The 26,553-nt window shown below is 52.8% G+C and overlaps 12 protein-coding genes across 12 annotated transcripts; 8 read left to right on the top strand and 4 right to left on the bottom strand.

Moving 5' to 3' along the window:
* Positions 1–755: 755 nt before the first annotated feature.
* On the top strand, positions 756–2,538 carry J4E93_002239 (uncharacterized protein; the record flags this gene model as incomplete). The annotated part of the gene is made up of 2 exons (XM_049340186.1): positions 756–878; positions 931–2,538. The coding sequence occupies 2 exons, from the start codon at positions 756–758 to the stop codon at positions 2,536–2,538; spliced, it is 1,731 nt and encodes a 576-aa protein (XP_049202508.1).
* A 503-nt stretch (positions 2,539–3,041) lies between these two features.
* On the bottom strand, positions 3,042–4,487 carry J4E93_002238 (uncharacterized protein; the record flags this gene model as incomplete). Its single annotated transcript, XM_049340185.1, has 2 exons — positions 3,042–3,992; positions 4,047–4,487. 2 exons carry the CDS (start codon positions 4,485–4,487, stop codon positions 3,042–3,044), a joined length of 1,392 nt encoding a protein of 463 aa, XP_049202507.1.
* A 1,473-nt stretch (positions 4,488–5,960) lies between these two features.
* Positions 5,961–6,896, top strand: J4E93_002237 (uncharacterized protein; the record flags this gene model as incomplete). Its single annotated transcript, XM_049340184.1, has 3 exons — positions 5,961–6,104; positions 6,162–6,437; positions 6,492–6,896. 3 exons carry the CDS (start codon positions 5,961–5,963, stop codon positions 6,894–6,896), a joined length of 825 nt encoding a protein of 274 aa, XP_049202506.1.
* An 878-nt stretch (positions 6,897–7,774) lies between these two features.
* On the top strand, positions 7,775–9,904 carry J4E93_002236 (uncharacterized protein; the record flags this gene model as incomplete). The annotated part of the gene is made up of 1 exon (XM_049340183.1): positions 7,775–9,904. One exon carries the CDS (start codon positions 7,775–7,777, stop codon positions 9,902–9,904), a length of 2,130 nt encoding a protein of 709 aa, XP_049202505.1.
* Positions 9,905–12,449: 2,545 nt separating this feature from the next.
* J4E93_002235 (uncharacterized protein) lies at positions 12,450–13,259 on the top strand (the record flags this gene model as incomplete). Its single annotated transcript, XM_049340182.1, has 2 exons — positions 12,450–12,597; positions 12,649–13,259. The coding sequence occupies 2 exons, from the start codon at positions 12,450–12,452 to the stop codon at positions 13,257–13,259; spliced, it is 759 nt and encodes a 252-aa protein (XP_049202504.1).
* Positions 13,260–13,329: 70 nt separating this feature from the next.
* J4E93_002234 (uncharacterized protein) lies at positions 13,330–14,226 on the bottom strand (the record flags this gene model as incomplete). The annotated part of the gene is made up of 2 exons (XM_049340181.1): positions 13,330–14,099; positions 14,148–14,226. 2 exons carry the CDS (start codon positions 14,224–14,226, stop codon positions 13,330–13,332), a joined length of 849 nt encoding a protein of 282 aa, XP_049202503.1.
* A 289-nt stretch (positions 14,227–14,515) lies between these two features.
* Positions 14,516–15,120, bottom strand: J4E93_002233 (uncharacterized protein; the record flags this gene model as incomplete). Its single annotated transcript, XM_049340180.1, has 5 exons — positions 14,516–14,647; positions 14,683–14,725; positions 14,775–14,904; positions 14,956–15,016; positions 15,073–15,120. 5 exons carry the CDS (start codon positions 15,118–15,120, stop codon positions 14,516–14,518), a joined length of 414 nt encoding a protein of 137 aa, XP_049202502.1.
* A 708-nt stretch (positions 15,121–15,828) lies between these two features.
* On the top strand, positions 15,829–16,606 carry J4E93_002232 (uncharacterized protein; the record flags this gene model as incomplete). Its single annotated transcript, XM_049340179.1, has 4 exons — positions 15,829–15,883; positions 15,941–16,056; positions 16,107–16,433; positions 16,520–16,606. 4 exons carry the CDS (start codon positions 15,829–15,831, stop codon positions 16,604–16,606), a joined length of 585 nt encoding a protein of 194 aa, XP_049202501.1.
* Positions 16,607–19,100: 2,494 nt separating this feature from the next.
* Positions 19,101–21,438, top strand: J4E93_002231 (uncharacterized protein; the record flags this gene model as incomplete). The annotated part of the gene is made up of 5 exons (XM_049340178.1): positions 19,101–19,267; positions 19,493–19,937; positions 20,044–20,353; positions 20,400–20,942; positions 20,990–21,438. The coding sequence occupies 5 exons, from the start codon at positions 19,101–19,103 to the stop codon at positions 21,436–21,438; spliced, it is 1,914 nt and encodes a 637-aa protein (XP_049202500.1).
* Positions 21,439–21,967: 529 nt separating this feature from the next.
* J4E93_002230 (uncharacterized protein) lies at positions 21,968–22,750 on the top strand (the record flags this gene model as incomplete). Its single annotated transcript, XM_049340177.1, has 3 exons — positions 21,968–21,971; positions 22,023–22,475; positions 22,533–22,750. The coding sequence occupies 3 exons, from the start codon at positions 21,968–21,970 to the stop codon at positions 22,748–22,750; spliced, it is 675 nt and encodes a 224-aa protein (XP_049202499.1).
* Positions 22,751–23,974: 1,224 nt separating this feature from the next.
* J4E93_002229 (uncharacterized protein) lies at positions 23,975–25,480 on the top strand (the record flags this gene model as incomplete). The annotated part of the gene is made up of 3 exons (XM_049340176.1): positions 23,975–24,730; positions 24,783–24,897; positions 24,954–25,480. The coding sequence occupies 3 exons, from the start codon at positions 23,975–23,977 to the stop codon at positions 25,478–25,480; spliced, it is 1,398 nt and encodes a 465-aa protein (XP_049202498.1).
* Positions 25,481–25,637: 157 nt separating this feature from the next.
* On the bottom strand, positions 25,638–26,487 carry J4E93_002228 (uncharacterized protein; the record flags this gene model as incomplete). Its single annotated transcript, XM_049340175.1, has 2 exons — positions 25,638–25,943; positions 25,987–26,487. 2 exons carry the CDS (start codon positions 26,485–26,487, stop codon positions 25,638–25,640), a joined length of 807 nt encoding a protein of 268 aa, XP_049202497.1.
* Positions 26,488–26,553: the final 66 nt, after the last annotated feature.

Genomic DNA, 26,553 nt, shown 5'->3' with positions numbered 1-26,553 from the left:
TTGGTAGCGCTGGGGTTGTTGTTGTGGTGAACATCACCCCCGTCAGCGGCGCAGAGCGAGGATTAAGGCCTGAAGCTGGCGTGGGCGGGAATGTGAATGCGCGAGTTTCGACAGCGTTTGACAGACGACGCAGTTTGCCCGTTTACAAGAGCACGCATGGGTGGGAGAGTCCGAGACACTGCGGCACTGCGGCAAATGAAGTATGCAAATGCACACTGGCAATGGTGCGCGAACAAGGCCAGGGCGGCCTGGACGGGCCAAGCAAACCAGAAGAGGAGCAGGCCGCCTCTAGACTGGCGATGCGGGACTACCAAGAATACGGACCTCTAGCATGTACTGGTAACAGGGTTCTAGAGTCGAGATGATGAAGTCAGATCTTGTCGGCCGTCGCTACCAGATGCACTGCTGAACGTCACGCGGGACGGTAACAGCTGCCAGGCCCATGCCCATGTCCAGGTCCATGACAAGATGGCCGCATGGCGTCTGAAACCCCTCCGCCCTCGTACGCCATGTGTCTGCATCACGGCGGCGCCTGTCTGACTAAATATAGTTCCCCGCGGATATATCAGAGCATCCAAACCGACATGGACATGTTAGATAGAGTTCATGCGCTGATCGCAGCGTTGCGGTGTGGGGCCGCCTTCATGGTGTAAGGGATCCGCTGCACTGGGTCTCCGCGCACGTGACATCATGTCATCCGAAGATGGGGAATTTTTCGGAACGCGCGACGGGTGCTGCTCTCACCCACGCCAGAAATGTTAAGACCGCATACCTACCGACCGCTATCCCGGGGACTGTCCAAGACTTCGGCGTCGCTCATACGGTCGGCACCATGCGCAGGGAGACGGAGCCTGGCCACGGCTGTCGCTGAAGAGAGGGTTAGCACTGAGTTCACGTAGCAAGCCGAAGCCATTCTAAACTGCTGTCCAGGACCCCGCCGAACTCGACCAGATCACCACTCTCCCCAATGGCATCCGCGTCGCCACCGAAGCCCTGCCGGGCCACTTCTCGGGTATCGGAGTCTACGTCGACGCCGGCTCGCGGTACGAGAACGATGCACTGCGCGGAGTCAGCCATATCATCGACCGGCTAGCCTTCAAGTCCACGCGCTCCACGACCGGCGACCAGATGATGGAGAAGATCGAGACACTAGGCGGCAATATACAATGCGCGTCTAGCCGAGAGTCGCTTATGTACCAGTCCGCCACGTTCAACTCCGCCGTTCCCTCCACCGTCGGTGTCCTTGCCGAGACGATCCGGGATCCAATGGTTACAGAGGAGGAGATCCAGCAACAGCTCGAGACAGCCGATTACGAGATTGGCGAGATCTGGAGCAAGCCAGAGCTGATCTTGCCGGAGCTGGTACACATGGCAGCGTACAAGGACAACACGCTGGGCAACCCTCTGTTATGTCCCAAGGAGCGCCTGCCCTTCATCAACCGCGCCGTTGTCGAGGCATACCGAAAAGAGTTCTACAAGCCCGACCGGATAGTCGTTGCCTTTGCCGGTGTCAACCACAACGAAGCTGTCCGCCTGACAGAAGAGTACTTTGGCGACATGGAGAAGGGCACTGGCCCATCGCTCATCGGTCTCGATTCCAACAGTTCGGCATCTAACAGCGCACCGCAACAGCAAATGTTCACGGCCGACCACCCTACGCCCACCGGGGCACCGCCGCAGACCTCGAAACTCCTCTCAAAGATACCCTTCTTCAAGAACCTCTCCACATCAGCCACCTCCAACGCTTCCGTAAATACATCACTCGACCTCAACTTCCCGCCGATAGACACATCGCTACCCTCACAGTACACTGGTGGCTTCCTCACACTACCGCCAATTCCACCACCAGCAAACCCCATGCTCCCCCGCCTGTCGCACATCCACCTCGCCTTCGAAGCCCTCCCCATCTCCTCGCCCGACATCTACGCCCTCGCGACGCTACAAACACTGCTCGGTGGTGGTGGTTCCTTCAGTGCAGGTGGCCCAGGAAAGGGAATGTACTCGCGTCTCTACACCAACGTACTGAACCAGCACGGATGGGTAGAATCCTGCGTGGCCTTCAACCACAGCTATACCGACAGCGGCCTCTTCGGCATCGCATCCTCATGCGCCCCTTCGCACGTAACCCAAATGCTCGAAGTCATGTGCCGCGAACTCAAATCGCTCGGCGACGAAACCGGCTACTCCGCCCTCAACGACGTCGAAGTCCAACGCGCAAAGAACCAACTCCGGTCCTCGCTCCTCATGAACCTCGAAAGCAGGATGGTGGAGCTAGAAGACCTCGGAAGGCAAGTCCAGGTCCACGGCCGTAAAGTGGGCGTCAAGGAGATGTGCAAGAAGATCGAGGACGTTACCGTCAAGGATCTGAGAAGAGTTGCTCGTCATGTTTTCGGCGGTCAGGTCAAGAACATTGGAGGCGGATCTGGAGCACCGACTGTCGTGCTGCAAGAGGGTGAGCAGGAGGGGCTCAAGAGGAAAGAATTTACCTGGGATGACATACAGACGAGGATTGCTAGGTGGAAACTTGGCCGTAGATAGAGAACTACGAGATTGACGAGGCTTGGCTGATGATGGAATTGTAAACGCTGTACTTGTATGATAGGAGTGGGACGAAAAGATGAATATCATGATTACCCTGTGAACCACGCACATGAAGATAGCTATTGGTAGCATGCACCTGGAATGCCCGGATTTTGTGTTGTATTTTACTCCATACACGTTGCTAAAACTTATCAAGTCAGTACCTGCGAAGGCGATGTATGCTTCACCTCGAAGACAATTCTCAAGCTGTCTAGTAAAGATTTGTATTACAGATAATGATACTGCTCTAGTCATCATCCGAGCAAGACCCAAGTTTCAAAAGAGACGTATGAGCAAATCTCTTTCTCCATTCATGTCCATTGTCAATTATCAGTCGTAACCTCGTGTGAGCCATGACTGCTCTACCAATATCATGAAGTCATCAAACCGCATCTCCTGAACTCCGTTTTTTTCACTGGCCGTCTGTCTGATATGTCCAAAATTTCTGACCGTAATTCTCCTTATACCTGCGTCATGATGCTTTGTAATCCAATGTCTGTGTCTTCTTCGATCTCAGTAGTTGCGATCTCTGCGGTCTTGATCACGGCTTCCAGCTTATGAATAGCGGGAACATTGAGAGCAACAAGATCGGGTGTGTGCGTCTCAGCTGCTTCCTCGGTGATGGCAGCACCCTCCACTGCGACTTCCCCTTCCTCTTCAGTTGTGAACGAGTATACCGAAAACTCAGAGTCGGTACTACTGTTGTTTCCCGATGCTACGTCACTGGGCGCCGTGGCATGTGCGGTTACATTTTCGAAGCCACCCGTGTATGTTCCGTTCTTGACCTCATTGCGCTCTTTCTGCTTTCGAACGCGACGTAAAGCTCCGAGGTCGAACTCGCCTACAGGCGGAGAACCCGTATTATCGCGAACTGTGCCAGTCCGTGGAAGTGGGAGCGTGATGTTAGAGCCTTCGGAGCTGGATTCTCGGCCTGGGCGGAAGATGCCCTGAACGGCGGATTTGAGGCCTTGGGGTGTGAGGAGACTGGATCCGCGAGAAAGGGAGCGGGCAATGTCCACGGATGATCGACGACCCATCTTGTAGAACCGTCGGCGGGGGCGGCGCTGGGCAGAGATCTCGTCCATGTCAGTTTGCGTGGTCTTGAACGTCGCTTCGCTTGAGTCGGTTGTGTTGGAAGAGGCGGTAAGTGGTGAGCCTGCAGATGTAGCGAAAGAATTTGAGTTGGGCAATGTCGATGGGGAGGTGCCTAGAGTCGTGGAGGACGGTAGTGGCTGCGCTCGAGTGCCGATGGTACGCATGACGTGTGCTGATTTTGTCGGGAGCTCCTCCATGTCTTCGCGTGTCATGGGCGGGAAGTCTGCGTTGAGTACCGCTTGGAAGGGGATGTACATTCGTTCTCGATAGTACGGGCGGCAGGTATGGCAGGCTCTTACGTTGCATCCCATGGGCTTCTATGGCTGGTTAATAGTCTGTTTGCTGACTTCAGGACATCGGAAACTACTCACTGCGTTCATATCAGGCATACTGTTGAAGGCCCCGTCGGTGCTATATGGCGCCTTAGCCATGGCAGCGGTGAGTCTAGAGACGACGTCGCTGGCTTGAGCGGCTTGTTGTGTGTCCAAGATGACCTGCTGGAGCTCGAGCTTCAGGCCCTTGAGCTTGTTCAGTTGCTTGTCGGTGTAATGTCCGCTCTCCGCCGTGATAATGATACTCTCGCCCAATCCAATCTTTTCCAACTCCTGGCGTAACGCAGACTTGACTGGCTCGATGCTGTCCTGATTCCTTGCTAGTAGAGTGCGGAGAAGACGAGGTTCGCAGTCCTGTCTGCACTCGTACAGAAACCCGATGGATGGCGAGCGCCCACAAACGCCGCAGTGCTGCTCTTGACCGAAAACGCGGTCCATGTCCAGGTGGGTGCAGTTGGGGACTCGCAGGCGTTTCCCCATGGCGCCGTACCACTGTGGGACAGATACCGCGGGTTCGTAGGTTCGCAATCGCTGACGATCGGCTGTATGCAGACCTCAAGTCGTCAAGAGAGGACACACGCGACAATCGATCCACAGAAAGGAGGATCAAAGGTGGGCGGACGGAAGAGCGTGGCAGTTGAAGTTGCTGTTCCGAGACAATGACAGGGCAGGTGCACTCACGCTAGACTGCGAGGAGTGAGTGAAGGCGTGGACCCTAAGACAGCAGCGGCGTGGCAAGAGCGACCTTGGAAAGTCGTCTGCAATCAACTCGTAATTCTTGAGCAAGACTGAAGGAACAGGGCAGTCGAAGCCAATTAAATCTTTTGGAAACGACCGTTCACACGAGCTGTCACCCGCTGACCATGCTCCACTCGGCGGCTTTTCACGTTGCGGGTTTGGCCTGGCCTCGTGAGTACCCAATTTTACCAATGTTGAAGCCCTCTGACGGTCTTTGCACGTGCCTTGACTGTTTGTTGTTGTTGTCTTGCAATACAAACGACGAGATGAAATGAACGAAAGCGCTTTGACGACGCTTTGGAGCAGGACAAAGAAAAGAAAGCCACGGTGAGCGAAGTAGGCCATGCAGGGCGAGATCAGGCCAGGCGGAATGCCAGGACATGAGGCCATGTGAGGGGTAGGAAATGAGCTGCGATGGCGTTACGAAGAAGTTTGGGGTTGTACAAACAATGTGTTTAATTCAACGTTGTGGTACCTCTACGCATGTTATCTCAACGTGTAGATGATAACTCACGGCTACATCTAGATCATTGAGAGTCGGTTTGATGTTTTACCCCAGCGGTGCACATTCCATAAGAAGATTACTCACACGAGGGATGGTGATGATATCGTCGGCTTTTGAAGAGACCAGGATCAGTCAGCGATAAGAGCTCCGGGAAATCACTTCACGATCGACAACGACAGCGTAAGGGTCTCCTACCGCGATCAACCCTGCGCATGACTGTACTCGCCATCGCCCACGTAAATCACGATTGTCGCTGGGTGCAGAGCCTGTAATGAGCCGTGGGAGCGACTCTCGAGCTGGCTCGGTGCAAACAAGTGCTGGCGGCGGCTTCCGACGCGCTGCCATCCGCCAAAAGCATCAGGCGAACGCGCCTTGGGCATGCCGTGGAGCTCAGCTTCTTCAGTATTCCTGAAAAGAGTCTGCAGGCATCGCAGGCTGGAATAGAAGAAGTTGGATGAGTTCTCTCATCCTCCTCCATAGCCGAAACCGAGGTCGTGTTGTTGTGCCAGACCACGCGCTTCCGCATCTTGGGCTCGGCGCTAGCAGCACGGAGCACCCAGGTCGTCCGAGGTGTTTACACTTCATCCCCAGCCATCCCGACGCCTGGCCAGCTCGTCAACCCTCCCCCACAAAACACCTCGTCGACCGCAGCCCCATCTCCCACACGCGCCCATCCGCTGTCTGCTGCTGTCGCATCGCATTGAGGCGCCATGTCGGTCAAATTCGAGAAGGAGACGACGACCAAGGCGACGGCCGCCGTTGCCGACGCTGCGAGCAAAGTCAAGGATGGCGACCTCATGCACGAGCTCGGCCAGGCCCTCACCAAAGGCGGCGGTCCCAATGGATACCTCGCTGTGAGTCTTGTGCGACGAAACATGTGACGAGCCCTTCACTGACGGCACGCGCGCCAGGCCTACCTCAAGCAGCTGCAGAGCAACCCATTGCGCACCAAGATGCTGACATCGGGCACCCTCTCTGGTCTCCAAGAGTTCCTCGCATCGTGGATCGCCCATGACAGGAGCAAGTCGGGCCACTACTTCACCTCTCGTGTTCCCAAGATGGCCATCTACGGTGCCTTGATCAGCGCGCCCCTTGGACACGTCTTGATTAGCGCTCTCCAGAAGGTCTTCCAGGGGCGCAAGAGCCTGAAGGCCAAGATCCTGCAGATTCTCTTCAGCAACTTGATCGTAAGTTCAGATGCGAACTGACGTCGAACGTGAACACGTCGCTAACAGTCGCAGATCTCGCCCATCCAGAACAGTGTCTACCTCGTCTCCATGGCCCTTATCGCGGGCGCTCGCACCTTCCACCAAGTCAAGGCGACCGTCAGGGCCGGTTTCTGGCCTGTCATGAAGGTCAGCTGGATCGTCTCGCCCATCTCGCTGGCATTCGCCCAGCAGTTCCTGCCCGAGACCACTTGGGTGCCCTTCTTCAACATTGTCGGTTTCATTATCGGCACCTACATCAATGCGCACACCAAGAAGAAGAGGTTAGCCGCTCTCAGGCGAAAGCACTACGGCGACGGCAGCGGAAGGAGTGTGGGCCCTAGTTCGCGCCCTGGCTCGCGCCCTGGTTCGCGTCCCGGCTCCGTCAGCGGAAGGCCTGTCGACGAGTACGGTCGTCCCGACGACCGCCCACGCTACTAAATGTCAGGGCTGGTAATGACAGCGCGATAGTCCGGATTCCTGTTCGCTGTTATATACCGATCAGCCGTGGCAACCCCAGCGGCTAAGAATGAGGCATCACCCGTCTTTGTTCATGTGTTACGACAAACTCGGGGAACGATATTCGGCTACCAGTCAGGCGCTTCACCATCTAGTGCGCTTTCATTTTCGCTCCCCTTTACGTGCTCTGTATATCCCATCTGTTTTCCTGCTCGATCATTGGAGCCGCGACTGGCGTTCGTTGCGCTCTTCGCTAAATAAATACTATTATTTTCACCTAGCCTTCGACCCGTGTCACCTCAGTCATGTTGTCCTCGCGTCTAATCCCCACAAGGCATGTCTCCGTTAGTACTGACACTTGTTAGGCTGAGTGAGAAGCGGCGCCGAAAGCCGCCCACCTACCAGCGCCATCACATCTGTTCCAGCAGCCAGTGTTGTGCAATCTTACGTTACGTTCGCCTATAGGGTACCACGCGACCTTGGCCCATGGGCATTGTGGACAGCTGTCAGATCGAAGGAAACCTCCCGGTTTCCAGTATCGACCCAATGATATCCCATTTCGCCCGTAGCCCAACGAGCCCGGACCCAGATCTTTGGCTTGCCCAAGACAAACAATACGTGATAGCGTTTGCATCACGTTCGCATTAATCATCATTCGTGCTCTATGCTGAGTCTCCGAACGGAGAAGCTGCCGCCAACGATAACGTCGCGCCGGCTGGAAGCAGCCATCATCCGCTTCGGCCTCCCGCTCGACCCAACTATAAAACAGCAATGGGACTTCACTCCCGCAGAGGTTCGATCAATTCTTTTCTTGTCTTTTTGCCAAGACTCTCGAACCTTCACATCACTCTCACTACTCGATGACGCTCGGCTCTCCCGATCAATTTGCGTTGTTGCCGTATGGTGATCGTTTCTTTGGCGGAGCAGCGCTCGCTCGAACAAAGTCCTACCCCTCTGATTCAGAATCAGATCTCTACATCCCTTTCGAGACTCATGATTATCGTCGACCGCTATCGAGCGTCGCTGTCCGACTTCAAGATCCCTTCCTGAGGTGCGACAGGGATCTTGGGTGGAACATTGATTGGGCAGTCGCATCCATCGTTGATCGACTGGAACAGAATTGGGCTGATGCAGCCGATAAATTGAAGAACATACGGATACGGGCTGCGACTCTTGAGAGGGACGGGCTAGTCCAGGAGATCCCATATCGTATCTTCAACAAGCTCGATGAAGTACTCTTTGCCGGTCATCTGAAAAATGCAGTCTTCCTCGATTTTGACACACTGGATACCGATGTCTCAGGCGCCACCTACACCCACAGACTAGGACCAAATCCTGATGTCAAGCGCATCTCTATCGTCTTGAATATGGACGCGCTCGAATACGCCAAGGCGAAAGACATCGTCGCTGTCCTGATCCATCACATGATACACGCATATCTTCTGGTCGCTTGCGGTACACAGAAAGAAGACGAAGTGGACTACGGACGATTGGATCATGGCGTACATTTCGGTAAGATCATGTTTACCGTCAAGAAACTCTCAGCTGTGCACGGGAGAGAGTTGACGCCTCTCAACTATGGGCATGGCTCTTCCAACGTTCACTACATTGCAGAGGAGTATTACAGTCCAAGAAAGAGGGAAGTAGTCGAGCGTGAAGACCGGGAGCGATGGTATTGCAGCCACTGCCATAGCATTGTGCAGGGGCCATCCGATAGCGAAGTGCAGAAATGGTACGGGAAGGTTTGCAAGCCGCTGTTCGACCAGCCCAAGTGCGTTCGCGAGCCCGAAGTCCAAACGTACAATGAGCGGCGTCATGAGCTCGAGACGAGACGCCGCGCACGTCTTAGGCCTTCTGCAAAGTCGGTCGAGTTCATGTACAAGGACAAGCCCGTCCTTGTTGATGGAGACAAGATTGAGGAGTTTTTGAGCGTGGTGAGGGCATTCGAAAAGGCGGGTAGCCGCTTTCTGAAGGTACACAAGGAAGTTTCTGAAGACACGTTCGTCCGCTTCCTGGAGTTTCTGCACACTGGCTCCTACCGGCCTGACCCACGCCCATTCGCCGCTGCGGCAGCCGGTCTGGGCATCGAACGTCGAGGTCCACCCATCATCAAACCCCAAGCAACGACCAGTGAAGCCTGCGTTCTGACTGACGTAAGATTCGCCAAGCTCGGCACATTGATGGGCTTCGAAGACTGTAAGAGTCATGCTCTCGATCGGATGAACGCGTATGGCATCCTCAACGAAGACCCCGTAGCCGTCCTCAACGAGATCTACAAAGGCTATGAGCCGGACTCTGATCTTAAGGACTGGGCGCGAAAGTTTCTCGTCCGAGCGCCAAATACTTCAAATCCAGAGTACCACACTACGTCGATCAGCCTCACTACCATTGAGCCGCCGAATTTGATCAAGCTTGAGAGTCAGCAGGGCTCCCACCGCGTACGCTTTCTCGATGCGATCGACTCCAGTGGCGCATTGGAGAACGACGTCAACAAAGCTCGTGCCGAGCTTAAAGCTGCCGGTTGGTACAGTTGGTCTACATTCCTACCTCACGAACCGCCCAGGCTCCTCACCGAACGCTCCATGAGCTACTCCGCCCACCCATTGGCTCTCGGTCGCCGTTCGCCACTTCTCCTCGGCCGCTCATCCACACCAGACCCCTGGCGCAGCGTCCACGATCTCACCAGTCAACTCTCCTCCCTAGACATCGACCGTCTGCGTGATTTGGAGCGCGAGAAAGAGCGCGACCGTGAGCGCGTGGAGAAACTGAGAGACTACGAACGGGCCAAGTATAGTGATATCGAGCATGAGAAACTCAGGAAGCTACGTCGGGAGAAGGAGCGTGAATTGGAGAGGGAGAAGGAGAAAGTGAGGAGGTTGGAACGGGAGAAGGAGAAGGTTAAGGAAACGCATGCGCAGTTGCAGGCTACGGCGGCGATTGAAGCGCTTTTTGGCAGGAGTAGGCGTGGGTTTGTTGAGGAGTATGAGTAAATTAAGGAAGGGCGAGTGGCGGAAGAACGGTTGGGTGTTGTTTCGTTGTTCTCTGACGCTCTGCTACCTTTGGCGCACGTAGATGAGACAGTACGTCTTGCTTCCTTGCCGTACCTGCTCATTAACGGTCACATCTTCCGACCAAGTCTCCACTATGCGAAACACTGAGATGTGTTTGCGAAAGATTGCATGCTTTATTCGTGAAAGCTAGCTGCCTCTGGCTGAGATATAAAAGCGGTGCCTACTATACGCCATTGGCGACTATTGTCACTCCAAAGCGTGTAATTTCCATGACCTTGACATCCCGGGCATTCCAATACTATTGCAGTCCCATATCTTCCAAACCAGCGATTGGAAGCAATTATTTGACCATGGCGTTTACAGTGATCGCACATGGAACTGTCCTTACCGCTCGTTGGACTCTTGACTCCCATCATCTCTGTCCCGGAGAACGCTACCCACTCTTCAAGACAGAGCTTTACAATCAAAGATTCAATCTGAGAAGTGCGAGGTAGATCTGTACTAGGTAGCTTCTTTATCTGATAATTGGACGGTACCATCGCGGAGCCACACATGCCGATCCGGGGTTGAATCGAAGCTATGCCACGGGTTCGTATGCCTTCTCTGAGCAGATTCCCAATCGGATACGGGAACGTATAGTAATCTATATGGTTCTGCAGTGCCGCCAAACAGCCTGGTTCCCTCCCCATTGCTGTGATAGTCCCCTCTAACAACTTTCTAGGAGAACCCAGGTTGGGAGTCTGCAAGGAAACGGTGCCATGCCAATCGTAAGACATGGCAATTTGATTTTTGGGATCGAGAGCATGCCTCTCTCGTTCAACTTTCGGAGCTCTGATGAAGGCATCCTCCATCTCCTGACGGTTCAGTCTGAATAGATCACAAAGTTGATGGACGAAAGCCCATGCATATCCGGCTTCAGGAACCTTCGTTCCGTACTGGTTGCGTACTACATCCAAGAGTAAATCCTCTAGTGGTTTATTGTAGTCCGGCAATATTGGATGCGACGGATTGGTGACATCGCTTGCGATGCCTAACAAGGCGTACACTCCGTCATGTTTTAGGGTGCACTGAGATCTGGAAAAAGAATTTAATAGAGATCGCAATCTCAACGTCTCCCGAAGCTCTCGAGAACGAGTTGGATGGAAATAGTCGGGCATCTCTTGAAAGTATCTCCTAAGACCCTTTCCTTGATAGATTTCCCTATAGCGCAGTAGTTCGCTTGCAGTTGTGTTCCATATGAAAGGGGACAATGACCCGCCACGCAACCTGTTTCCGGTAATGGTCCGAACGACCGAACAGAGGTCCTGCACTTTCACACGGTAGCCGTTCCACCATAGGTTCAAGTTCATAGGCAGAAGGAACTCTTGTATGACCCAAAAGCGCGACCAGTATGGTCGATTCAGGAGAACTACCAGCTCTTGGCGTGTGCCATCATCACCGTTTCCGACGCAGTCTCGTGGAGCGAACATAGCTGAGTAGACCAGATCCGAATTGCTACTCATTTCGCCTAACCACGCAATCGCAGACGTAGCTGTGGAATATAGATTGCGCATTTGGCCGACTTGATGATTGCGCTCAGGTACGTCGTTCTGATTGATGCCTTCCGGTTTCAGTCAGCTAATCGACACTCATCTTCTGCCCTGCCGCATCTAGCACGTACATAACGCGTCGATCCATAGCTGATTTCCGCGACCTTCATCCCATATTCGAAAACGATGGAGAAAATTGCGAAGATTTTTTCCAACTTGAGTGGTCGTACCACAGCATTCGATTTCGTCGTATCCGCCGCCTTGATCCCAGGCATACGATAAGGCGATAAATGAAGGTTGCTCGTCCAGATCAGCATGCGTGAGTTCGCAGCGAATTCGTTCTTCCGGCTCACCAGGTGCTACAGTGAGGAGGCGGATGGTCTTTTTACTTCGATCCAGCCGTGTGTAACCCAAGGCTGCCATCTTCTCTCATGCTCTTTCGTACAATAATGTTATACTGCAGTAAGCTCGAATCGCTCATTCGATCATAGCAGAGTGGAGGATACCAGAAGCCGATATTTGTGCTAGGTTAATGGGATTCGCATTTGGGATGTCTGAGAGATGTGAAACGAAAGAGCGAGGCAGCAACGATCCGGCTGAGACTCAGCCTGGGCGTTCAGTTAGAGAAGGCATTGCTGCACAGCCTCTCCTGCGTGGAGGCTGAGCACTTCGATCTTCTGACTGCTTGCTCTGCCGTATATACACTAGCAGCTGGCAAACCAGACGATTTTACTGGAGGAATGAACTAGATCTCGATCATTTGTGGCTCGCGACGCAGTTACAGGAAATCGCGACTGTCGGTCGTCCCAGGACGGAAGCGCCCCGCATCATGCCCGCAAACCCCGCACAGCATTCTACGTATACACGATCGCATATACGTATTGATCACGACTCACCCCAGCATTGCTTTACGACTGTTCATGCACGACTGCTACTAGTACCTTTCGGTCCTTTCTCGAGAGCACATAATCTTTAACTTTCACATCACCAACGTCATGACAACTAGTCAAGAGATCAACAACGCGCGCTTCAGCAAGGAAGCACTAGAATGGGATTCGAATGAGAAGCATGTAGAGTCAACTTCAAAAGCACTCGAGGCCATCAAGCGCTATGTGCCCGCATTCAAAGATGGAAGCAACAAAGGTATTATCATGCCGCCATACCACTCCGCTCTTAAACTGACGACCATCACAGATCTCGACGTACTCGAAATTGGTTGCGGAACTGGCCTCATGTCCTTCATGCTAGCTCCACACGTACGCAGCCTCATCGGCGTAGACACCGCAGATGGCATGATTAGCGCCTTCGACACCAAGCTTGCGGATCTTCCAACAGACCACCCAAATCTCTGTTCAGTGAACCACTTCCTAACGAACCCGGACTCGCATGAATTGCAATCCGCAGCAGCGCTCCTTGCCACCCATCGAGGAGAGGCTCCATCGCCACCTTACTCGTACCGATTTGATCTTGTGGTTTCCCACCTGACGCTGCATCATATCCCGTCAATGGCAGAGATCCTAGCGACTATGCACAAGTGTTTGAAACCCGGAGGTGTTGTTGCGTTAACGGACTATGAGGACTTTGGACCCGAGGCTGTGCCATTCCATCCAGTGAGCAAAAGGCCCGGAGTGGAAAGACATGGGATTAAGAAAAGCGAGATGGAAGAGTTGTTGTTAGGGACAGGGTTTAATGAGGTGAGGGTTGACGAGGCCTTTGTTCTGCGGAAGGAGGTTGATGCTGAGGATGGGAGACCGGTGAGAGAGATGGATTTCCCGTTTTTGCTGTGTTTCGGCGTGAAGAGTTGAAGTAGTCGCTGGTAGGTTGGCATTTACGATAGTGCTCGGCAGTGCCTGTGGCAGTCCAGATCTGTTCATATCATAAATCTTTCAGCAGGTCGTTCACTGCCTTTGCAGCGAAACGTTTTCGCTCGGCCTCTTCCATGCCCTCGCCCATTTCCTTGATCGCAACCATCTTTTGCATCATGACTTCCAGGTCTTCGACCTCTTTGTCTCCAGGTTCCTGACCTTCATCGTCGTCGAACCCGGCTAGCGCACCTTTCATCCCAAACAGCTCCATGTTCATCTCCGCCTCTTCTGCCGCAAAGCTGCCTTCAAAACCGTCGTCATCTTCGCCCAAGTCTAGGCCCGCCATGCTTTCCCATTCCCCAGCCTCAAGCGCTTCCCGCACTCTATCTATTCCTGTCGCCTCGCCAAACTCGTTTTTGCCCTTCTTCTCCGAGTCGACGTATTCGAAACCATAGTCCATGGCGAGTTCTTCCCAGTCCTCATTGCTCTTCTCAAGGTAAGGTGTGATGGATTGCGGCATCGCGACAGCCAAACAAACCATGTCACCACCATAACCACAGGCCCGCTCGATGATATCGGAAACGGCCTGCATGGTGTCTTTGATCACTTCCAGATCCTTTGCTTCGACTGGCTTCTTGAAGCAGTATATCCACGCACCGAGCGCAGTGACGACCTCGCGAGCTTCGGGCTTGGTGAATTCGGTGCGCCATTCCGCGACGTTGCTGAGCTCATCAATCCATATGGGAAGATTCGCGGTGTAGTATTTGGTCTCGAGACGCCATCCGTGGGTAAGGCCGGCCGTGGTGTCGGAGGTCGGCTCGGGGGCGGAACCTGTGAGTTCTAAGTCGAGTCAGTAGATGCGCGTAATGCAGAGGGTGTATCAAGTACCCTTCAGCAGTGGAAGTACACCTGCTCCCGGCGCACCGATAGCGAGGATGCGCCGTGGGTTCTTGATTTCCATGTCCATGTTGTGTTGGTGGAAAAAGTGTCGAGTTGCGGAGTTCTCGGGGGTCTCGCCTTTCGACGTGGGGTAGGCGTCTGCCGCAGGGACTATCAGACATCTGCACTCGCGACTACGCCTGATTGCGTTTTCACTTCACAAGCCGCTGGTCATTCTTCAACACGCGCTAATTTTGACGATGTGAAAATGTGCGTTCATCCCATTCAAAGGTATCATCAAATTTGGAGCTATCCCAATTTTCAGCGTATGTCCAGCAAGAACGATCTGGTTGCATACCTGTCCTTCCCTCCATTGTCTAGTCCACGCACCAAATGGCGCGTCCTCGCTGCTGCTGCGCTTCCGGTAGCATGCTCTCTGCTTGTGTTGTCTTTTCGCCCGTAACTTTCAGCTCGTTCATCGACCGCCGCCGCGGGTGCTGGCCCTGGCCCTGTTGACTGTGGCCCTTCCACGAGCAAGACCAACACCGCGGCCCCTTGTGCCTCTCGATCGGAACATGGGTGCGTTCCTGTGACCTGTCAGTGCCTGTCTCCTTCCAATAAGGCATTGGATCTTACCTCAACATGTCTGGGACGATGAAGTACCGCACATGGCTTCCTCGGATGTAGACTTGTTCGAGATGTGAGACACGGCCATCGCGGGCGGTTACAGTGATGTCTTTCAGCTGTACGTTCATGTTGTCCTCGGCTGCAGCTGTTAGCATGATGCCTAAGAGCTAAGAAATATATGGGAACGTACCCTCAATCAGCTTGCCGCGGTAGACTTCGCCAGATGTAATCTCGAGCGTGACAATGTGACCCTGGGACCTGTTAGCGCAGGCTTAGGTACTGGTAGAGGAATTGACGGTGAACGTACTGCTGCCTCGTTGAGGAGCTTGATTGGGATACCGATAGTGCTCGTCATTTTTATTGTATAGATTCTCAGCCAATTTGACTGGTATTGCTAGCTGAGTCCTTCGCGCGTTCGAAGCCGTAGGATAGTGGTAGATCGCAACAAGTGAAGACTTCGTGTCGTGGTCGCAAATCGCACTCGGGGCGCGTTTGTATCTCGTGGGTTTCGTCGCCTTCTCGGTAGGCAGGAGTCGTCAGTAATAGTGCGCGGCGCAGTCTTGGGTGTCGTGGGTGCAGAGCGCGTGCGCGGTGCTAATATCGCTGTCTACAGAAAGTTGAGGTTGAGCTTGGACCATGTCTTAGTCATCATACCATCGCTCTCTGGTGCCTGCTCCTCATCAAGAACTCAATGTCTGTTCAAGCTACACCCTATCAAGTTGCATCCATCTCATATCAGCACGTTGTCATGTACTGTGATTTGTATTCCTCGTGTCTATGATACCATATTCTCTCCTCTCCATGACATAGCCGTACGCTCCCCCGTAGCGCAGCGAAAACTGACAGAACCCTGTTGAACACTGATAACACTCTGCGTCTTCGACCTGAATAAACGTATAGGTAGGCTAAGCGGAGTTCGCTGGTACTGATTGCAGCGGTCGGTCTCGAGAGTTGCTCGGAACGATATCGGAACCGTCGGAAACAACATCTCTCGAAAAGCAGCGCGCAACAAGCGCGTCACCATCCAGTTCCACCATCGCAATCATACCACGCTGCATCCCAAATGAACATCTCGGGCACTTTGAACGTCTTTCGGCTGATTTGGAATCCGACTCTTTGTCTCCCGCAGCATACGGTCTCAACATTCAATCATCTGCCCATTCCCTTGTCGAAAGCTTTTAGGAAGGATGGGGTCAACGAGCAGAAAGAGGTAGACATCCAAGCTGTAGTGCTCGACAAAGACAACTGTTTTGCTGTTCCACATACCGATGAGATTTACAAGCCATATGAAGTACTGCTATGCGCCTTTCCCGCCCAGAACGTTACTAATCACCATTTCAGGATCATTTCCAGCGCCTGCGACGCGCTTATCCAGGCTCAAAACTCTTGATAGTGTCTAACACAGCTGGCACATCATCCGATAAGAACTATGCCCAGGCCGATGTCTTGGAGGCCAACACCGGTGTCAAAGTGTTGCGACATACCACCAAGAAGCCTGGCTGTAAGGAAGAGGTCATGGCTTACTTCAGGGCGCATCCAGACTCTGGTGTGACCAGACCAGATCAAATTGCAATAGTAGGAGACCGCCTGTCTACGGACGTCATGATGGCAAACCTCATGGGTGGATATGGGGTATGGGTCAGAGATGGAGTACAGGGCCGGGGTTTTGTAAGTGCTTCAGCTCAGAGAGCGCAACCTAAAATAGTGACTTAACGAAGTTACAAATAATGTCTCTGAGGCTAACGATTCCATAGTTTGCGAGAGTTGAGGATAGGCTGCAGAGCTTCCTCTTCAGGAGAGGATACGCTGCGCCTGATCCTAGCCGGAATCAGTTCGAGTAATACATGAGGTAGCACGGCCGTACTGAGCAGAAAGAATGCGTATCTGCTTATTTGACGGACATCTAGATCCGAGCGGCAAACCACTATTTCTTCTGCTATATTCTATCGTAGAGTTTCTTTCATTCTGCACCACTACGAGATACACGTGGAAACCTAGCGATGATTTCAAACATGGCCTGTCGTTAGAGTCTGTCCGCTTCCAATGCGCGACACAGGTACATTTTCAGAGGTTTACTGCAATGTCGCGACCCAAGCAACGATTGGTGGGTTTTTCCCTTGCAAGCGGCACACTTCCTAACCACAAACCTTAGACGATGCTGTAGTGAGCATCCTTCATCAGCCTTCGCTAATATCGACAGAAAAGCCTATTAGAAAGAACCAATCCTACGGTTGATGTGCAAGTCCCTGCGTGCTCGGCTGGCTCCGCGCTCGAATCCTACGGAGGGCCTAACCTCAAGACCTTCCTCATCCGAGTTCGCCTCCGTCCAGGCTCGAAACTCTGTCAACGCCAAAGCCCAAAACAGATACATAAGCGTAACTGTCTCGAAACTATCTACTACAAAGTGCATCTAGCTCCAGTAGACTTGCTACGTAGGATTGGGCCGCCTGTCGATAGATTCACCTGTCTTTCCTAAGCTATGCTGCATGTCAGCATGAACGGCACTCCACCAGACTGCATCGCATGCCGGTCTGTGCCACTTCAACTTACGCCCCAGAACTTTAGCCTGCGATTAGGATGCTCTAATCCAATACTTCGAGCCGGGCGACAAAGAATACGCCTTACGCCTTGACGACCTAATAGAAGCGTCTGTTCAAAGATGAAAGAATTGCTATAAGAACGCCTTTTCTTCACCTCGAACAGCTCCTCACTACCCCTATTCATTCGGTCAATACGCAACAGACCCTTCATAGATTGAAACAGCTATATACCATACGCCTGTCCTCAGCGATCTTCATCAAGTATGTCATAGTAACGAGTCCCTTCCTTTAGCACAGTCTACGATATATAAACTTCAATGTATACACGCTCACCCTTACGATGGCTGATTCCCCTCAGAACACAGCCGCCAACATGGTCACTCACATCACTATTCTCCGCGTAATCATCAGCTTCGGTCTCTTCGCTGCACCAGCAATTGCCGCCCCAGCAGCCCTTGCCGAACCCGCCACTGCCGCAGCAGCATCAGGTGAATACCTAGGGGTAAATTCTCCCATGAGAACAATCTTGGTGAGACAAACACTGATTTCAGACATCGATGATTTAGGGCATTAACATGGACGCTTATTGTATAAAGGAGGTTGGACCTCAGTGGAGAGCTCTTCGATTTGATAGTACATGCAACGGTTGGAAGTGCTGGGATGCGTATACAAATTTCAAGACGGGTGTCGACACTCCTCGGGCATGCGTTAACCAATATGGTGCTGGAGTGTATGCTCGGTGCAATGGGGATGCGCTCAGTTGGGGCTGCTACAAGGCATAGACGGAGATATGTAAATTCACTTTCTTCCTGTCGTTTGTGGCTGACATGTCGCTTTCGAGTTGATGGTTTTACGTCACACTATTTCATGGTCCGTCCATCTTCAATGAGGACTGTGCAAGGTCTTCCGGATGTCAAAACACATCCATTCTCACGCGTTGTGTATTGGTTACTTGGCGAGTGTTCATTCGCAGCCTTCATTCCGGTTTGTCGCGTTTCCGAATAGTATGCAAGTGGGCCATCGTCCAGGCCAGCGCGTCTGGCATTATTAGCCAGATACATGAAAACAACTATCGTGAAGCCAAGCGCGAGGATTTTGACAGCTGGGCTAGTAGACACTAATATGAAGATGAGCGCGTCAAGAGGTACCTAGGTAGTGGTACCTAGATGCACAACTCCAGGCACCACCCGCACAGAGTGCCCTGTGAGCTGCGAGTGCAATATAGATGTGTATGCGGTCGTGACTATCATTGCAATCGGTTGGAGGCGCAGTAGAGTTCTTGACCGGCAAATTCACATGCCCGGAAGGTGATTGGACGGTATCTAGGTTTACGGCTGCCTGCTGACGCCCCGCTCGTTCGTGGGCCTCGTGGCGTCAGTTTTCCGAAAGCACCAAGCACAGCCTCACGCGTTCCCACAATTCGTAACCAACAAACACGATGCACAAATGAATAATGGCCATGTGTCGTTGGCCAATAGGAACGTCATCAGGTGAGGGCGGTGCAGCGGCTCCACTGGGGCTGAGTGGGCGTTAGCTGATGGTCAGCGTCGGCCATTTCCAAGGTTGTTCCAACGGTATCGCAAGGCATACATTATAACCCGACCTTCCATCTCAACCTTGTCTGATTTCATCTCCAAATTCAGCCTTGTCCGACATCCTCAATCCTCAATCTCCTACTACAACCTCTACACGTCAATAGTAAGATGGGTGTATGTTATCGGCCAGCTCCTTGGCTGCCCCTCTATACCCCGCATGCGTCATTCGTGGCTGATTCGTAACAAAGCTCGCAAGTAAGATGGCAGCAGCTCAAGCTGCGTCTGGCTATCCTCCGCAAGGTGGACAGGGTGGCTACGTAAGTTTTCAGGTGCAAGGTAATGTTGGCAATGATTCACTAATGCAACGTAGCCTGGACAGCCACAGTATCAAGCGTATCCAGGTGCCCAAGGTGCCGGTGCTCCCGGGGTAAGCCCAAAGCTCTTTCTTTCTCTTGTCACTTGCTCTGCGTCGTCATCGCCCTTCTCTACCCGCCACTTAAGACTGGGCATTCGCAAGCCTCTTCCCTAGTTCTCCACTTGCTTTTGGCACCAATAAATTATCGCACGCCCGGCATCCACTCTGGACTTTTTCCGCCACACTTCGTTCCTGGACCTAGCCACACATGCCTCTATCAAGCAAGATGTCATCTAGCTATACTGCCTATCAGCCCAACGCCGGGCAGGCGCCAAATCCTTATGCGCAACAACAACAGCCTGGTCCTCCTATGCCTCCGCGTCCTGGTTCGTATGCGCCGCCGCAGTCGCCTTTTGCGCAACCCGCAGCTCCCACCCAATATGGCGCATCTTCACCATATCCACAAGGGCAGTCAGGGTATAGCAGACCCCCGCCACCGCCGCCAGGACAACAGCCTTCATCTCCATATTCTCAATCGACATTCCCACAGTCCCCACAACCAGGTCAAGCGCCCCCCGCGCAATGGAATCAGCCACAGGTCCCGCCGCCATATGGACAGCAACCACCACAACAGCCTCACCAGCAGCAAAGCCAATGGGGTCAACCACAGCAGCCCGCTTATGGACAGGCGCCGCAGCAATATGGCCAACCTTATGGCCAGCAGCCCTCTTTCCAACCGAATGTTCGTACTAATTTAGATTTTTTCGATTTTCAAACCCACGTATGAGCAAAGACGCAGAGCTAGTGACTTTCCGCAAAGATTTGTGTAGAGACTAACGTGATATTAGGGTGGACCACCAGGACAGCCTCCGCAGGGCCAGTATGGCGCACCTCCACCACAAGGAGGATATGGCGGCGGCCCGCCCCCTCCCCAACAGGTCCAGGCCGGACCAGCTGAGATTGCGGGCTACAAGCAGCTTTTGCAAGCTTGCATTCAAGAGAAGGGCCTCCAGAACTTTCCGATCTGCCAGAATCTTGACCAGATTGCCCAACAAGCTCCCTCCAAGATCAACCAAGTCATCTCGCGCTGGAAAATCCAAAAGGAGATTGCCAATGACATCGTTAAGCTAGCACTTTACGACATCGTGCTATACATCGGTAAGTCGTTCAATTCGAGAATGCTGACCAAACTGACACCTACTAGATGACAGTGGATCCATGCAGTTCGAAGAGGAAGGCAGCCGTATAACAGACTTGCGCCTTATTCTGGACCGAGTCTCTTTTGCTGCAACTCTCTTCGATAACGATGGCATCTCTGTCCGCTGCATGAACACTGATCTTTCGGGCGCTCGCAGCCAACAGGGCCGACCTCTCCAAGATGGCGTCGCAACAGAGGCGCAGGTCGCAGAGATCATGCGCGGCGTCAACTTCAAGGGCCTCACGCCCATGGGTACTTCGATGGAGAAGAAGGTAATCCAGGAGATAGTAATTCCAAAGGCACGCTCAGGCCAGATGCAGAAGCCGGTATTGGTCATCGCCATCACCGATGGGCAGCCGGCGGGAGAAGCTTCATCCAAGATTTTTGAAGTCATCAAGGAGACCTACAGACAGCTCCAGTCGACCCCCTACGGGCGTGGCGCTGTCGCCTTCGAGTTTGCTCAAGTAGGAAACGACACGACTGCCAGGCAATTCCTCAGTCGGCTTGATGAGGACCCTGAGGTTGGCCCTATGGTTGACTGCACATCCAGTAAGTTCCAAATATTCCAGACCAGACCTGTGCTAACTGAAAATCAGACTTCGAAAACGAACAGGAAGAGATGATGCGTGCCAACCCTCCCGTGGACCTGACTCCCGATCTTTGGATCATCAAGCTTCTCCTCGGTGCGATTGATCGAAGCTACGACTCGAAGGACGAGAAGAGCAACCCAGCGCCTGGCGGGTACGGCGCACCACCCGGCCAGTATGGCGCACCCCCTCCAGGTTACGGCCAACAGCCACCCCAGGGCTATGGTCAACAGCCACCGCAAGGCTATGGGCAGCAGCCACCCCAGGGTTACGGTGCTCCCCCTGGTCAGCATCCGCCCCAAGGATACGGTGCTCCACCCGGCGCACCTCCACAAGGCTACGGTCAACAAGCACCTCCACCAGGTCAGTATGGTCAGCAGCGACCGCCCCAAGGAGGCCCCGGTGGATACCCAGGTCAGCAGCAGTATGGCCAACCGCCACCAGGCGGCAGGTACTAGGAGTTGCCCCATGTAGCTTTTCCCAATGGCGTGAGTACTGCTTCAGATGATGGCTCAGCGTGGGACTGGCATAACCCGTAGTTCTGAGAATCGTCACTGGTGAACGTTTTTTAACAGCTTTACACGATATGCCATTACGACTCTCTTTACTTTGTGAGGAATGACTATGATCTTTAGAAGATGCTCTAGGACGTATCTTTCCGCACTAGTCAACCCTGCAGACAGTCTAGTACTTGCCTAAGAACTTGCTTAATCAAATACACATAACGCGTCGCGTGGAGTGATCCTATCCTTTTTACGCCGCAATTATCATTGCCAAGCAAGCATCACGATTCGCAACTTCAATAGGTGGGACATGGAATGTGAAACTACACAATGCTTGAAGCTCTTTTTAGCTGTCAAACAGACATGGCATGTAGTGCGAGCTTGTGCATTGCTGAAGCCGCGTTCGCATAGCGTTTGCGACACTTCACCAGCCAGCTAGTAGGAATGGAATTCACTGACTGAGCGGACTATTTATGTGGCTACTATGGGTTTCTGACTTTAATACTCACACTAATCCAACTACTGTTGACTACTAGCAGATCCCAACATCTCCAATCGCCGCATACTTCCCAACACCCGAAGCGCAACCATGCCAACCAGCCCCGCACAACTCCACGGCGCAGCCTTGATCGCATCAACATACCACATCACCGTGAAAGTTCTACCACCGTCGTCATCTAGCCACTATCTCACGCACATCCGCGCTGTCGACAACCCCGCAGAAATCGCTCGCACCCGCGAACACCGCTCATTCAGAACACCAGCAAACGACTGGAAACATGAGCACTTCACATGGAATTCTTCCGACATGGACCGCGGCCTGAACATCAGGCCAAGAGTCAAATGCGAGCTGGAATGGGAGAGAGACAAGGAAGACGAGGAGACGGCGCGGGATATACGAAATCTAGCGAAGCAGAAGGGTGAAAGGGTACCTGATAAGCGAGAGGCGCTCGCTATGGCTTGGTTAGCGAGGGCGGGCAAGATGGCTGTTGGTGAGTTTGGCGTTTGTCCAAGTTTGGCGTTGTTTTACAATATTGATGAGTTGTTAGGTCGCGCCATATACGGACCTGATTTCGGCGTCAGGGATGAGAAGGAGTTCTTGATCATCAGCAGTAGAGACGGAAAGTCCGTGGAGGCGAGCTTATACGTGGATGGAAAGAAAGAGAAGAAGTTTGTTGCGAAGGCTGTCGGGGAGAATCATTTCGACGCTGTTATGGTGCTGGAGAATGATTTGGTCGAGCATCACAGGCGGAAGATGCGGGGATAGTACATGTCAAGGTTGCAAGGAGACTAAATTGTGGAAACTGATGTGATAGCGTTCATCTGATAGTACCAATTATACCAGCAGCTTGACAGAGTTACGCGACACAAACACATCAATTAACTCCTCCACTGTCCGTCGTAAACCATCCAATGCCGCATTGCGCGTATTCGTGGTCCTCCCCAAGATAAACTGATCATCGCGAACGAAGAGCATGCGAAACTCGCCATGACTATTACACTCCAGGGCAAGATTCAAAGAAAGTGGATTGGTATCGACGAACCCTTTAACAACGGTGATGATGAAGCGGAGATCATCTAGTCATATTAGCTCTTGTGTACTGGGTGTCCGCGGAAGGGGACAGCAACGCCCAGACGACTTACTCGCGAGCTGGTTCTTCTCTTCGATGGTCAGATTGGAAGTCACGTCCATGAACTCTACGATGCGAGCATGGAGCGGATCTCTTGAAGGCATGTTAGATACTGAGGGTGCTAGTTGCAGAGTGGAGAGCGCTCCAGGTTGTGCTTTATACTTGGGCGAGTTTGTTGCGCGTGTTGCAAGCAATTGGGCAGCTTGTTAAAGGTCGTGATTGCTATTGCTCTTGAGGTCAAGCCCACTTGAGATGGTAAAACCTTCATATTATCGTCCCTGGCGTCGGTCTGGCCTGCGCAAGCCAGACGCTCGCTGTCGAAGTGCAGCCCTCAAGCCGCAACCTCGCAGTGTGCGCATGTTGCCCCTGCCAGACGTGAGATCCATTGGAAGGATCGCACCTGCCGAAAATTGAATCAGAGCATACCGTACATATCATACGATAAAGTCGTGGTCCGTCGGATAACAACCTCGCTTATGGAGAGTGGGAAGGCGCGATGTTCTCGCAGCTCACGTGCGCCATTCAACCGACTCTCCCGGCGCTGAAGCTAGTCCTCCCCACATCAACCATCCTGCCGGATCATGTATCTCATCAAACGACGGTAACAGCCCCAAACCCTCACTGGCCTCATGCATCCCCAAGACAATCTAGATGCAGGCGCAACGCAACCGCCAAGCAGCCAGCACGTTTCAGCAGCAGGGGTTTCGGAGATCATTACTCGTGATTACTCGTGAAACGTGGCTTCCTATCTCGCGCGATTAATTCTTCCGACGTCGAGGATGTCGACGTCTGGCTTCTTTGATCTTTCTTTTCCTTTTCGGCATCTTTTAAGGAAAACAAGAAAGTAAAGAGCTTGGAAGATGGTCACAGCAACATGGCCGCGGCGACGGTATCTACCCAGTTATTTCGCTGTCTCGACCGCACTCCTATGCGCGTCAACTGCCAGGACGGAACTTTTCTACACAGCACGCAGTCCCGTTATTCAAGATGGCCTTATGAATAAACCTGCAACAGTTTGTCCCGTGGCCCAGGATGGCTACACTTCCGATACCTTCCCATGGACGCATCACCCTACATGCGTGGACGTCGTGCTACCGAGTGAAGCGAGCGAGAACACAGGATTAGGTGCTCATCAAACGTTCTGCGCGTACACTAATGTTGACTACAACAACGGTCGCGGAATCAGCTTCGTTGTGAGTCCCGAGATCGCGGCTAGCGTGACGATGGAGACGTTTGGCATGAGCATTGGGGGCATGGAAGGCCAGGTGGGTGAAGAGATGGGTATGTGGGAGGTCAAATACGCAGGAGAGAAGGGAAAAGGGTTGTTTGCGAAGAAAGACATCGCTGGAATCTTTCCAGGCGAGAGCTTGATTGTGCAGACTCCTGTGCTGTTCGTCGCTAAGCAGATACTGGAGATGCCGGATATGCCGAGGCCACAACTCGTGTTGAAGCAGGCAGTCGACCAGTTGCCGACAAAAACTAGAGAGATGGTCAAGAAATTGGATGTCAATGTGGATGGCACTGTCGAGGACATTGTCACGACCAACGGCATTGGGGTGAAATGGCCATGGGTTGATGAGCTGCCGGAGCTTCTAGCAGTCATCCCCGAGGCTGCTGTAAGTCATGAATGATAGGCTTACCATTGAACATAATCTAACTTAGATACAGCGCATCAACCATGCTTGTCGACCAAATACTCTATGGCGGTTCGACGACTACACTCTCTCATTCGAAGTCTTCGCTCTCAAGGACATTAAGCCAGGAGAAGAGATCACGAGAAGCTGTGAGTGACTGTCCACCAGCGAGCGTTCTTAAACCATGAATCTAACCACTGCATAGATGGCTTCGAAAGACGTGCTCGCCGGCGTCGCGTGAAGTCTATAGAAGCAAACTTCGGTTTCACCTGCGCCTGCCCTCTATGCACGGCAGACGACGACGCAACAATGGCATCCAACGACCGCCTCTCGGAGATCAAAGCCCTGAAATCCGTTCTACCCACCGACCCAGAAGATTCACCGCAGCTTCTCGGCCTTCTCCCCAAACTCATTGAGCATCTCGAAGAGGAAGGTCTCCTGACCGAACTACCCCAGTACGAAGAGATCCTAGCGTACACGTGGAGTAGTTTCGGAATTGAAGATCGGGCGAAGTACTGGGCGGGCAGGGCGCAGAGGCATTGGGCTGTTGTGGCAGGGAAAGAGAGTTGGGAACAGAGGAGGTGTGGAGAGCTGGAGGCGAATGTTAGGGCGCATCAGACTTGGATGACGTGGAAGGGTGATCCTTGGGAGGGCGTTGGTGAGGGACATCCGTGGGACGAGAAGGAGGGGGATGGACATCATCATGATCATGAGCATGGACATGAACATTGAGTGGTATTGATCTTGTACCGTAAAAAGAAGAAATCGTTTCGAAAGGAAAGACGGGATATCTGTAGCGATTCACGTATCGCTTAGTATCTTTGGCGCATTCATCATTTGCATCGCAAAAGGACAGCTTTATTGTAAACATCTTGAATCTACTATGTTCTTACTCAAAGAACTTCCCATTCCCATGCACACGATCTAGCTTCCAAACAAGCGTCTCAACTTCCGTCTCGCCCCAACCACCCTCTTCAGCAGCCTTGTCCACATCGTCGTCCAGCGCCTTCAAAAAGCCTTCATCCGGTACATCCACAAACTCATGCATAGCCATCCAAATCGACGGCTCGGGATGCGGTTCATCTGTCGTCGGCAAGCCCTTCAGAGCACGAGATTGCGCATTCGTCCTCGCATAGAGGAGCTTGAAGCGCAGTGTTCGCATATACTGTGGTGATTTTTCGAGCGTTGAGATTTGCTGGAATATTAATGTCAGTATCGAGTCCACATAGAATACTGACTGTGATGGTACGGGGGTTATATACCTGTTTGAAGAACGCAGTGACTTGTTCTTCTGCTGGCTGCTTTTCCGGTCGGATACCCGATGAGATCACATACTTCGGCCCACGTCTTTCGCCCTCTCTTCGGCTCGGTGTCTTGCCCACAATGCCCAGGTAACTAACATCCATGTCTGCCAAATCATAGATCACACCACTACCAGGTAGCGCACTACTCTTGAAACCAATCTTCTTAAACTCGTCGCCGAGCGTAAAAGCCAAATCATTCATGGGGTAGCAGGCCAGGAACGGCTTTGGGTTTTGCTCGTCACCGCTAGAAGAAGACTTGTGGATATCGACGAAGCGGAAAGCAGAGTCGATGCCGGATGTAGAGACTACTTCGGGGATGTGCTCGTTGTCATACCAGGCGAGAAAAGTGGGCTCGGGGAGTATGTCGTTGGCGGAGGGGGATATGCGGGAGCGAACGAAGAGGATGCCGGGGCCTTGGATCGCGGAGGTGGACATGGTGTTGTGTCTTTGAGGTATGGAAGATGAGGAAAGAGGCGATTGGTTGCGTCAAGGTACGATGGC

The sequence above is a fragment of the Alternaria ventricosa genome (genome assembly GCF_023758065.1).
Source record: "Alternaria ventricosa strain BMP 2768 chromosome Unknown scaffold_3, whole genome shotgun sequence".
NCBI lineage: Eukaryota > Fungi > Ascomycota > Dothideomycetes > Pleosporales > Pleosporaceae > Alternaria > Alternaria ventricosa.
Note: the sequence above shows the minus strand (reverse complement) of the source record. Positions and strands in the feature narration are given on the sequence as shown.